The 14,109-nt window shown below is 35.7% G+C and overlaps 1 protein-coding gene across 1 annotated transcript in view; it reads left to right on the top strand.

Moving 5' to 3' along the window:
* Nucleotides 1-176: 176 nt before the first annotated feature.
* Nucleotides 177-14,109, top strand: part of LOC121381971 (ankyrin and armadillo repeat-containing protein-like) — a 35,360-nt gene continuing 21,427 nt past the window's right edge. Inside the window, exons 1-7 of the mRNA XM_041511409.1 lie at nt 177-249; nt 3,496-4,247; nt 5,279-5,713; nt 6,285-6,389; nt 7,521-7,692; nt 8,207-8,390; nt 12,615-12,834. Of these exons, the coding sequence (XP_041367343.1) occupies nt 3,656-4,247; nt 5,279-5,713; nt 6,285-6,389; nt 7,521-7,692; nt 8,207-8,390; nt 12,615-12,834 (1,708 nt within the window). The 5' untranslated portion in view covers nt 177-249; nt 3,496-3,655. The remainder of the gene's footprint in view (nt 250-3,495; nt 4,248-5,278; nt 5,714-6,284; nt 6,390-7,520; nt 7,693-8,206; nt 8,391-12,614; nt 12,835-14,109) is intronic.

Below are 14,109 nucleotides of genomic sequence, written 5' to 3' on the forward strand. Positions count from 1 at the left end.
TATATTTGAAAAATATTATTTAGGACAGATTATTGTTGTAAATATGGCATTAAAAGAATACAAGTAATAAATAAATGATAATCAAATGTGACTGTAGATGTTATTCAAATATGCTGGGGTGTTTTTTTGTGTATGCCAAAGATACGAAACGGTGGCAAGTTGTTGACAGAATCAACAATGGCGATAGGTTGTTTTGGTTGCGGTTGGAAACGTATGACGCTACTTTCAGGGATGATAACAGCATGATAAGTAAGAACGCGATACAGATTAAAGTTACAGTTACAAATGTTTAAATAAAAAAAAATGCACATTGCTTTTAATTATTGGTGTGGTCAGTAGTCACCAATCCCAAAACTGCAGTTTGCAAGTTTACCGATTTCAATTTGCATTTGATTTTTGATGTTAGCCAATAAAATTTAATAATATAGTCATAAGCCTATTTGACAGATGATACATTTTTTTCGATTACATTTTTTTTTTGAACTTTCACTTAATATTTTCTCTACATTTATGAAAAATAGCATACCAACATGCAAACAACGTCGTCCGCATAATATAAAAATGACGTATTTTGGTAGGCCTACTGTGAAAAAATATTTAAAACAACACCATCAACAACAACAAAATAAACAAACAAACAAAAAACACCCGAACCCATTCCTCTCATAACTGTTAAAATCTAATTTAACTCGGTGGTAGACCACTTTCCTGATATGTGGTGCATAACCCTCGGTCATTTGACCTGGGAGTGGGGTGGTGGGTCCCATCCCAACATCAAAGGCAGTGTTCTTCTACTTTTTTGAAACCAGATAGGCACAGTAGCTATTTAGGACATGTGAAGGCAAGTCGCATTATCTGTGACAGAGGAGGGATATCCATAGGATATTTGGAAGGGGGGAGGGCAGCTGATTTTTGCCCAAATTAAACTAAAATGCCCAAATCGGAATGACAATATTTTTTCAACGATATATAGGGTTGCAGTAAATTATCATGGGTGGACCAGTTTAGGTGAGCATAAGCATTCGATTCTAAATCACATCAGTATTTATAACCAGACAGTTGTTATTCAATTAGCTGCCTTTTTATTGGGCTATTTCTCGTTCCAGCCAGTGCACCACAACTGGTATATCAAAGGCCATGGTATGTACTACCCTGTCTGTGGGATGATGCATATAAAAGATCACTTGCTGCTAATCGAAAAGAGTAGCTCATGAAGTGGCGACAGTGGGTTTCCTCTCTCAATATCTGTGTGGTCCTTAACCATATGTCTGAGACCATAAATAAAATGTGTTGCGTGCGTTGTTAAATAAAATATTTCCTTCTGTTATATCCATGTAAATGGTGCTCGAAAATTTGCAAAAACACAAAATAGGTTACACAAAATTAGATTTGTGCGAACAACACGCGAACGAAACGACTGTTCTTGTAATTTTTAGAGGCCTGGGTATGTACTGTCCAGTCCATGAGAAAGTGCATATAAAATACCATATGATTTTAGCAGATGATTATTCTGGATATAGTTTTAAATCTTATATATTTCAATTAACAATGTACATGTTTATTGTAAAATGATCAATTAGTACCTCCAAGCTTTCTACCAGAAAATAATTTAATAGTACATTATAAAAACAAAGCAAATCATAAGTGGCCCTAATATGTTTGAAATATTTTTTAATTGAAAATTGCCCATACCTTATCTAAAACAGCATTTTACAGTTGCCCGGTTGCCCCAGGCAAGGGAAAACAATGTTGGGCAAGTCAAAACCTTATTGTGAGTTGCCAGTGCACCATGACTGTTATATCAAAGGCAGTGGTATGTGCTATCCTGTTTGTGGGATGGTGCATATAAAAGATCCTTTGCTACTAAAGGAAAAATATAGTGTGTTTCCTCTCCAAATGTTTCACATCCAATAGCCAATGATTAATAAATTAATGTGCTCTAGTGGTGTCATTAAACAAAACAAACAAACTTTTTATTGTGAGTTGCCCGCCTGGTCCAAAATGTAATGTTTGCAAAACAACCAAAAGTTAGTTTTGATAATTCAGTTTACTGATTCAACAGTATGTATAAATAATATTATAAGCAACCAAACAAATATTCGTGTTTTCTGGGGAAATTTGGGGGTCTTGTTAAAATAAAAAGTATTTGGAACACTTCAGCCAATTCTTTTTACCAACATGCAGCTACATTGAGAGTGCTCGATTGGGAACTATTATTAAAATCAAACCAATAGTAAAGTTTGTTTTATTTAATGACGCCACTAGAGCACATTGATTTTTTATCTTATAATCGGCTATTGGATGTCATTCTGACACTGTTTTTTAGAGGAAACCTGCTGTTGCCACATAGGCTATTCTTTTATGACAGGCAGCAAGGGATCTTTTATTTGCACTTCCCACAGGCAGGATAGCACAAACCATGGCCTTTGTTGAACCAGTTATGGATCACTTGTCGGTGCACGTGGTTTACAAATACCCATTGTTGCCTTGCCGAGCACTCACTCAGGATTTGGAGTCGGTATCTGGAATAAAAATCCCATGCCTCGACTGGGATCCGAACCCAGTACCTACCAGCCTGTAGACCGATGGCCTAACCACGATGCCACCGATAGAGCAAAATTGAAACAAAAGCACTATTTGGTTGTTGAAAATAGCTCCACTGTTGTTTTTAGAGTATTGCATAAATTGTGTTCAACAGTGCTGTGTTCAACAGGTGACTTTGCTAATATTTATGGTTGATGAAACAATTCTTGATGCTCAAGTGGGAAACAGTCTCATTTGAAGGGTAGAAATAGTTATAAAAAGCTAGCTATTTGCATATCAACTACATCTTAATAAACATTGATATAATTTAGAACTGAGATGCGTATACCCATTGAAACTGATATCCTATGCCAAATCCAATACTCTTCTTCTTCTTTTTTCTACTAAAAAATTGCACAGGCAAGTCAAAGTGCTGACATGACTCGCCCGAATGGCAATTGTAAACTGATGGCGAGTGTGTTCTGTATTGTGATTGGTTAATTACATTCTTTTTCCGGGATCAAATAGACCATAACACCCGGAAAGCTAATGACGTCATTAGAAAGTGATGTCATTAGCAATTGGAACAGGCGAAGTTGACGATTCAAGGGTCTACAGTTAGATTATAGCCAGGTATGTTTTTTTCAAGAAATACCAAATATACAGTTAGTTCGTTGAAAAACGATTCAGTTTACAATGGACATAACTATATTGAGTTTTTAGATTTGCGGGTGTTATTGTCTATTTGATGCCGCCTTCGGTAAAAAATGAAACATTTGCGGGCATCAAATAGACAATAACACCCGCAAATCTAAAAACTCAATATGGTTATCTCCTAAATATGCCTAAAATGTGTCAGTTGTGTGTAGATGCAAACATGAACGATCACTCACCTATCCTGATAAAGACTGAAATATACACTGTACTTTTTATTTTTAAAATTCCTCTTTATTTTTTTATTTTCTTTTGTAGAATGACTTCATTTACCAGCCTGTGGTCCAAACAGTAGATTTCAACCATGTCATTTATACCCAACTGGTACAGAATATTTATGGCACAGCTGACATTCAGGATTAGCGTTGGGCCCTGAATATTTTTTTTTTTAAACAGTTGTCTACATTGCAGTACAGCTATGTCGCATGCTGGGTTGAAAAATGAGCAGGCCATCTCGGAGGAGAACGCACTGATAGCTCAGTGCAGTCGGCAGGCCACCAGCTTCTTCGAGAAGTATGAGCGCTATGACCTCCAGGAACTGTTGACATATTCGTCGACCCACTGGCTGCTGTCGAATGAGGATTTCCGCCTTCCTACCGACCCTCCCAGTGGACTGATCAGCAACATCAGCTCCATGAGTACCAAAAATTGCATGATTCTAATTCCGGAAGATGAGAAAATCCAGACAGAGTTCGATTATCGGGAACTGCACCAGATTGTCCGAGAGTTAACCGTGGGGATATACGTCCTCCATCAGACGCCATTGATCTCTCTAGAGCAAAACTTTGAGAAGAGTACGACGTGTCATCTGCCTCCAGCCTACTTGGACACCAGAGTAGGGCAGATTCTCATAAACGTGGACTATATGATGAAAGCATTGTGGCACGGAGCATACTTCCCAAAGGACAAACGAACCAAGTTTTCGGACAGGTGGAGGTCCAACTTGGATGTTAATGCAAATGGTTATCATGAAACAAAGAAACCTTTGTTGACAGAATTTACAAGTGCAGGTAATGTTATTACAGGCCCTCAGATTTTACAGAAACTATTGTTTCCAGAAGCGGGTCACTAACGTGTCGGTAAAATCACAGAACAAAAATTTCATTTCCCATGATTATTATAATGAGTATGACTATGGAATGAAAATAAATATAAACTGTTTCTGATAGGTTCCCGTTATCACAAGGCATGAAACCAAAAAAGTGTTTCCCATGAAATTTGAAATCCTATAGCCTGTATTATTATTAAATAATTAAAAGTCTTCTGTTGAGATTAGTGTATTCAGTTGATATGAATATATATGATTTTCTCATTATATAGACATCATATGTTAATATAAATATTTAACAATTCACAGGTTGAAGTAATATATATATTTTTTAAATGGATTGATTTGTTTGGTAATTGTTCAATAATTATGCTTTAAATATACAGTAAAACCTGTGTAAACTGGACCCTGAACAAACCAGAATCCTGTCATAACTGACCAAGTTTTATGTAAAAAATTACTAAATGTTTGATATCCAATAACCGATGATTAATAAATCAGTGTGCTCTAGTGGTGTTGTTTCAGCAATATTATGCCAATTCATTTCTCGTTCTAGCCAGTGCTCCACAACTGGTGTAACAAAGGCTGTGGTATGTACTATCCTGTCTGGGATGGTGCATATAAAAGATCCCTTGCTGCTAATTGAAAAGAGTAGCCCGTGAAGTGACGACAGTGGGTTTCCTCTCTCAATATCTGTGTGGTCCTTAACCATATGCCTAACACCATATAACTGTAAATAAAATGTGTTGAGTGCTTCGTTAAATAAAACATTTCTTTCTTTATTATGCCAATTCTTTCATAATTGAGTTTTTAATTTTTTTGAACATATATAACATAATTTATTTTCAAATATTTTTGCAATACTCCAGTTTCATGCTTCAAATGATAAAATGTAAAGTTAAATTTTAATTCTACACATATAACAACTAGGCTTTAGAATTGAAATTCTGACAAAAAGTTATGACATTTTAATTCGTTTTAAAATAAAACCAGGAATGATGGACATCACCAAAGATTCCGACTATGCCGATATCTATGACGACATGCCGATCGAACAACCGGGCGACGCGGAAATGGCAGAGGAGAGACGTTTCCTGATGAGCCACATGGACAACATCACGATGAAGATGACGTTCTTCCAGCAAACCGTGCAGCACCACAAGGATATGTACATGGTTGACGCCGACTGGCTTGTGTCGAGTGTCGTCATGCTGCTCGATGACCGCATCGACCACACAGGCTACGAGCGCATCAAGACGCGACTCGACCTCCACAAGGACGTCATCAGGAAGCACCTGACCAACAAGGACGAAATGCGGCGGCAGATCGAACTGCTCAAGTTCATTAGTTACATGACTACATTCCTCGTCGGGATGAAGAAGCAGATGAAGATACCCAACATGAATAGATTGCTGGTTCCACTCACAGGTATTGCATAAAACTCATAGGGGCCGGACATAGTCCCAGGGTAAAGTGCTTGCTTGATGTGCGGTTAGGTTTTGGATCGATTCCTGTCGGTAGGCACATTGGTCTATTTCTTGTTCCAGCTAGTGCACCACAACTAAAGGCTGTGGTATGTGCTGTCCTGTTTGTGGGATGGGGCCTATAAGAGCAAAATGTAGCAAGTTTCCTCTCTAAATTTATATGTCAAAAGTACCAAATATTTGACACCCAAAAGCCGATTCTTAATAAATCAATGTGCTCTAGTGGAGTCGTTAAACAAAACAAACTTTAACTTTTACTTTGCATAAAACCCCAAAGAACACAATTGTTTACGGTTGACTCATAATTAATGATATATGGGGTAGCTAATTGGGGGTGGGTTACAACTAAAGTTTGTTTTGTTTAATAATACATGAGCACATTGATTTGGATGTCAGTGTGACATATAAAACTCATTTGTCGTATTCTCTTTACTCGCACTTGAAGAACAATCAAAACATTTGTTTTTAATAAATACATTTATATGTACTTATGTTTAACATGCTTTATATTTCAGGTGATGAATGTCGAACAGAACGAGAATTACCCCCATTGATTCTTGGTCCAGACTTCAAATGTAAAAATTTCAATTTTGGAGAGCAGTATTTCCATTTACATGGAGGTAATTGGTTAATAGTGTTTTATTTTATTTTTAAAAGATGTGTTGCTTCATTATTGAAAAAAAAAAAATCATTTCACTGCCCATTTATATTTTTGAAAGGAAAAACATACATATAGCCCAGTGGTAAAGTGCTAGCTTGATGCAGGGTCGGTTTGGGATCGATATCCGTCAGTGGGCCCATTGGGCTATTTATCGCTCCAGCCAGTGCACCACGACTGGTGACACCTTCAGTGACACCTCAGCACATTTTTAAGAGTATGATTTTTTAATGTCTAACATGTTTATTTGACACTTAGGACCTAATTCACTAAACTCTTGCAACTTTGCGATCTCGCAGTGCAATGCTAAAAGACTTGCAAAGAGGATGCTTTGTTGTCTAGGAGACATTTGTGAATTAGACCCTTGGTCTAAATGGTGATAAAAAATCTGAAGCTTATGATTCCTGATCTCTGATGCGTTGAATATTCCTTTCCTTTTGTTTTCTTCTCTGGTAATGTTGTGGTCATCTCTGCTGCTTCATTATTGGTAATATAACACTGAAGTTTGTAGCACATAATATGTAGCGGAGAGTGTACAAGGAAATCTGCATGGTTTTATATGCAATATTGTGCCCTGTTATTTAGTATTTTAAAACCATCATTGTATTCTGACAATGCAGTGAAACCCATCTAAACTGGACACCCACAGGACCAATAAATAGTCTAGTTTTAAGGAAGGAAGGAAATACTTTATTTAACAACGCACTCAGCACATTTTATTTATGGTTATATGGCGTCGGACATATGGTTAAGGAACACAGATATTGAAGGATAAAACCTGCTGTTGCCACTTCATGGGCTACTCTTTTCGATTAGCAGCAAGGGATCTTTTATATGCACCATCCCATAGACAAAATAGCACATACCACAGCCTTTGATGTACCAGTCATGGTGCACTGGCTACGTCTCTCCCCTAGTTTTAAGGAGTATTTGGTTTAGAGAGGTTCTGTTCTGAACTGATTTTTAAAGAGAGACCAGGAAAAACATCCAGTTTTGAGGGAATTCTGATTGACAGAACAAGGCAGTATAAGTTTATAAGGCTTGACTTACATGTTTCTTCCATGCTAATGGATGTGTACTGAATATTTGACAGGAATTTTGATTGATATTGAGACGCCAACCCTCGCGGAGGCTCCGAGTGAGTATGCTGCAGAATACGAGAAGCTGAAAACGGAGTCAGAGTTTTATCTCAACAAGATTCTTGACCCCGACGTCAGTGTGCTCGAACACTACAAGATTCCAAGTCACGAAATCAATGGCAAGAGGTTCGTGTAGCAAAGAACGAGTGAAAGGAGTGTGTAACAACGCCTAGGCACATTTTAAATTACGACTCTTTGGTGTCTGATGTGGTTATTTCAACACATGGTCTAGTTACCAAGAGACTGTATTTCCTGAAAATAACGCCTACACACATTTTAAATTACGACTCTTTGGTGTCTGATGTGGTTATTTTGACACATGGTCTAGTTACCAAGAGACTGTATTTCCTGAAAATATCTCCTAGGCACATTTTAAATTATTGCTCTTTGGTGTCTGATGTGGTTATTTTGACACATGGTCTAGTTACCAAGAGACTGTATTTTCTGAAAATATCTCCTAGGCACATTTTAAATTGACAGCTATTTGGTGTCCGATGTGGTTATTTTGAAAGTAACAGTCATTTAGCCCTCTGAACATCGTTGTATTTTTAACAGAATAGGCTATATTCTCAAATAGAAATTGTATTGAAATGCATTCAAAAGTGAATGGTGATATGAAATGATTATGATTTTATTTCAGGTATTTTGCCATCATGATTGACTTTGAGACATTCTACGGACAGCAGCCTCACAAACCACAGTGGGTGAAATCGTACAATGAAGAAATCCACCGTCTAAAACCGAAGAAACTCCCCATCACTGACATCTACCTTCACGAACAGTTTAAGAAGTACTTTGGTCACAAGAAGGCAATGACATACAAGGTATGTAGGCTAATTATAGAATATCACCGTACTACCGTATTTTCCGGCTTATTACACGCACTGGTGTATAAACCGCAGCCCTTGTTTTTAGACCAAGTTCTGACCTTTGTTCGTACATAAAATGCACCTTTAAATAAGGCGCAGTTAAAATAAAGCCACAATCTTAATTACAGTTAATTATTGTTTGTATTTAATAATAATAAAGAGATCCATTCTCCCTTAAATTCAAACAATAAATAATTGTTGATTGTGTTGCTTTCAGTTTCATTTCACCTAATGGGAAAGTTTCGTAAACAAAACACCGTTGACAAACCCCGCTATTTTTACGAAAATATGAACAAGAACTTGATAATGCTAATTTCGTAATCTTGCATTAGTTGCAAAGAAAATTACTAGTAGATCTACTCGATTGCAAAACACGCATTTCTCCGTAACCTAACTAGCGTGCCGTGTGCAAAAGTTACATATTCAAACGAGGTCAAGTCAAGCTGGAGTGGTAGTGAACCGAAACTAAGCACACTCCTATCGATCGTTTATAGTTTCGACATTGTTTTATAACTTTTAAACGACTGCCTTTAAAATATATATATTTATTTATATTTGCCGAAAATTATATATGTATAATTACATGTAATATAACGAAATACATTACAACAACGTTATGCTCTGTATAAATTAGCGGGCTAATTAGATTGGAAACGTCAACATTTAATACAAACATTTGAGGTATTCTGATTATGTGATTTTAATTTAGCAAGCTTTGTACTAAACTTAAATTTTGATATATTAATTAAAAACATTACAAACAGGTTAGAAACAGTGGCGTTAAAGATATCAAGAAACTTTTGATGTCCTTGTTAAGGTCCGGCTTTTGCAATTGGCCATAAATGGCCATGACATTGTAATTGTATCATGTGACATTGTTTAGGCTGCCACTGGCTTTTTATCTGCAGTATCGAACATGCAAGTTGAGTGTGTTTACTACAAAGTATAACAACACTACTTTGTATAATATGAGGAAAGTTACTTCATTTTAGAACATCTGACAAACACATCTGATGCACTACTAACAATAAATGTTACAGAAATCAAACTAAGAAAGTTCGCGGACGAGTCCATTTTTGAAACTCTAAGTTTACTTCAGTCCCAGTCATTTGGTATGCTATATTATTATCATGAGAATGAAAAAAAAAAAGTTCTGGTTTATATGCACAGCGGTTACTGTAAAATTCACAAATAAACTGCACCGTTTTATAAACCGCACCTTGCAATTCACAGTAAAAAAGTAGCGGCTTATATGCTGAAAAATACGGTATGTTGCTGTTGGGTTTTTTTATTTTTTATTGTTTGTTTGTTTCTGTTATGTTTAGATATTCAATGGTTACATTTCATAATCGATGGTGAGCAAAAAAACTGATCTGAACTTTTGTAGGGGAACAGTTGATCTTGGTGTACAAATTGGCAGTAGTTTTAAGTAAATAAATGAGTGATATCGGCGTGTGACAAGGCGAGCAGTGAGTGTTGGTGTGTGAAGTGTGTGTATGCAGCATGTGTGTTTGTATGTGGTGCTGGTGCATGTGTTATATTATTATTTATTACATACCTAGTCTATCTTACTATAGTGATAAAGACATTTTCAAACCATGCGCTTTTTTATTACTGACGTCATGTCTGATTTACAAATTACGTCACATTGTAATTGAAACATTACACAAGTTTGCTGCAAAGAAAATCCATGAAAGGAGGATTGATTGATAGATTTAAGAAAATGTGGTTATGACGTTAAATTAAAAAACAAAAGAAGGTATGTAATAAATACAGAACCTTACATACGTTGTTTTCGCTTCCTATTTATTGCACGTTTATTTTGCGCAAGAACATACCACGAAACCGCGTAGCAGTTGAGTGGTATATATATTCTTGCACAAAATAAACTTGTGCAATAAATGGGAAGCGAAAACAATGTATGTGAAGTTCTGTATATTTATCCACCTTTAGATGTAACAAAAAATGAAATATTTCCTAATCAAAAATGTTAGCATGCCTGCACAGGCGAATGTTTTGAAGTCACTGAGAATATGTTGACTCTTTTTATTTTTTATTTTTATTTGTCCAGGAATTGGCAGCTGACCGGGTATTTTATTTAATACTTCTTCATAACAGACATTTAGGGTCGAATTTACAAAGCCTGTTTATGTCTTACATGCGAGTAACTATACATGTATTTATAATTTACACCTGCATTTAAGAAAAACGGTCTTCGTAAATTCAGCCCTTGGTATCCAGACCTGCTTCTCTTAATAGTATCTTTTAAAATAGATCTAGGAAATTCAGTCCAGGTAGAAATGTAGAACAATTTGATTTGGAGAACTGAACCAGTGCTTACCGGTAGTTTAAAAGTATGTACATGTCTAGTAGGCCTACATGTATATAGTTTCCATTATACTTACATGTATAGTTAGCAGAGATTGTAGACTAAATAAATTAATGTTTTTTTAAAAGTTTAGTTTGTTTTCTTTGATAAATATTTGTCTAGTATAACAGTAGCTCTGAGGAATAAATGTTAGTTTCAAGGTAAGTGCATAATTCTTTGTATTAATATCATGTTGTTAATGCAAGATTATCTGGACAATTTTCTTTTATAACATGCTTCAGTAATTATTCTGGGTAAAATGTCTTTTAAATGTTTAATTATTAAATTTTTGTTTGTTTAAATTAGTACCTCAATGAAGGAAATGGTTTATTTAATGACACACTCAACACATGGTACCTCAATGAATGAAATATTTTGTTTCTTTTTTACAGTTTGCCTAAATGAAACCCTTATAAAAACAACCAATGAGTTGCAAACACTAGTAGTATTACTTGGTCACATATCAATTGTTTGTAGTCCAATTGCTTCTTTAACTGAAAGGATGCTTTGTAATATTTAACAAGCCAAACATCTTCGTCGATATTATTTATTTACACTTTGATTTTTACCATAGCTTAATTTAATTAAGCCATTGATGTTTTCCTCATGCATGTGCTTGTGTATGTTACAATATAATTTGTACTGTTACCCAAACTTGGTTAATTTTAAACTATACCCTGTAGAAGACATTATTATAGGAGACTTGAGGAGGATTACATTGATTTATTATTATTATTATGTATACATGTTTCACTAGAAACACTTGATTTTAGACAAGACATTCATAAATTAATTAGTAATCATTACCTGGCACCTTTTTTCATAGAAACTTGGTGAATTTTAATAGCTTAATAGCATCAATTGAATGTTATGAGAAATGTTTATTTAGTTGTTATCTTCGCATAATTTATTAGGGCTTGAACTTAATGACACCATCAGCTGTTGCCGTAACTACGATATAATTTGCCATAGGTCAGGGCTTAACAGATGGCTGTTTTTTGTTGCTGGATAAAAAGTACTGCGATTAGTTGAGGGGATAAGTTTTGCTCAAAATTGCAACAGGCTAAAAAGTTTAAAAGATGTTGGTGTAACACATTCTAAAGTTTGAGCCCTGATTTTTAAATATTTCTAAAATATTTTGACAATATAAAAAAGACCCCCCTCCCCACAATTACACCATTACTTGCACTTCTAAAATAATTAATGTAGATTTCCATGAGCCTATGAGAAATGTTTATTTAGTTGTTATCTTCGCATAATTTATTAGGGCTTGAACTTAATGACACCATCAGCAGTTGCCGTAACTACGATATAATTTGCCATAGGTCAGGGCTTAACAGATGGCTGTTTTTTGTTGCTGGATAAAAATTACTGCGATTAGTTGAGGGGATAAGTTTTGCTCAAAATTGCCACAGGCAAAAAAGTTTAAAAGATGTTGGTGTAACACATTCTTAAGTTTGAGCCCTGATTTTTAAATATTTCTAAAATATGTTGACAATATAAAAAAGACCCCTCTCCCCACAATTACACCATTACTTGCACTTCTAAAATAATTAATGTAGATTTCCATGAGCCATGAAATTAGTTAAATTTTTTAACACCTCTGTTTTATTCTAACTAGTATTATATTAAAGTATAATTGTTTTATTTTATTAAATATACCTTATGCATAGACTACTGATGTATGTAACCCATCGCTTCAGTTATGTATGTATGTGAGTAAGTTGAGTTAAACTTAGTTTGCAATAATGTTTGAAACACTGTATCAAAAACAATTCATTAGGTAACATTCTCTTCACTTGTTTTTGAAGACTCCCGTGAATGGTTTGAAAGCCGCAGCACAGAGGGGTTTGGTGGCCATCTTCCAAACCCTGTGTCGTAAAATGCCGGCATCGCGGCTCGGCAAGCAGGACAAACATGGGCTGTCTCTGCTCCACTACGCTGCCATGAGGAACCGGCCCCAGATCATCGCCATGTTGCTGCTGCAGTCCATGGACGTGAACGTGAGACGCAACCATATCTTGGCAACAGGTAACAGGCACACTTTTTGATAAGAGTCATTAGCACAATGATTAAGTGAACTGAGCCTCGTTCCACGAAGCAATCTTAGCTCTAAGATCACCTTAGCTCTAAGATCACCATAGCTCTAAGATCACCGTAAATGCAGAACTACCTGATGCACTTAAGATGATCTTGGCGCTAAGGTTGCTTGGTGGAATTTGGGCCAAGAGAGAATGTCAAGGTTAGTATTACTGATGACAGGTTCATACATGTAGGGTACCATATTATTTTAGATTGCACCAAAGTTATGGCCATGAATGCTGTGCCAAAATAAGTACATGTAATGTATACCCCAAATAAACATGCCCAAATTATGTATAAATGTGTTGACCTCAAAATGTTTCATATCAAAACCTCTGAATTGGTATGCTTGAATTACGTTAAAATAAGATGAAAGGCATTTCTGAATATCTATAACCCTTCAGCAGTTGTTAAAAACATTGATATGCTAAAAAAAAGACCTTGCTGTATTTAATCAAAATATAAGTTTGTTTTGTTTAACGACACCACTAGAGCATATTGATTAATCAATCATCGGCTATTGGATGTCAAACATTTGGTAATTCTAACTCGTAGTCACAATTAGAGGAAACCTGCAACATCTTTCCTAATGCAGCAAGGGATCTTTTATATGTACCATCCCACAGACAGGATAGCATATACCATGGCCTTTGATATACCAGTCATGGTGCACTGGTTGGAACGAGTATTTACAAAAAGACAGACAAATAAAACCTTTTGTGTAGTGTGATCTAAAGCCGTGGTACCACTACCCAGACTTGGTCAGTTTTAAAGCATACCCTGTAGAAAACAGTGGGAGACATTCATAGAGGAGATTTGCAAAAATCTGTTTTTTATGCCATAATATTCAGTGGTGGTAATGTTATGATGTAACAGGATGTAAAAAAAACCCAAAACTATTTTTCATTCAATAATGTGGTGATAGTGTCAATTTATATGTGGCCTGCTGAAGTCCTACGTTTAACAACATATTATTCTGTTAATATTAAACGACTTTGCTCTTGTTTCTGGGACAATAAAAACATTAAAAAATAATAATAGTAATAATAATTTTAAAATCAACATAAAAATATCATATGAGCACATTTGCTGGTATGGCAATCCTGAGATTAGGTCCAAAGCAAGTATGAATTGATTCCAGTGTGTTTGTTAGGGGGTGGGGGTGGGGGGTGGGTGAGGGGTACTTATGTCATGAGGAATACATAACAGAGATGGTGTTTTACT

The sequence above is a fragment of the Gigantopelta aegis genome, chromosome 9 (genome assembly GCF_016097555.1).
Source record: "Gigantopelta aegis isolate Gae_Host chromosome 9, Gae_host_genome, whole genome shotgun sequence".
In the NCBI taxonomy this organism is placed as follows: Eukaryota; Metazoa; Mollusca; class Gastropoda; order Neomphalida; family Peltospiridae; genus Gigantopelta; species Gigantopelta aegis.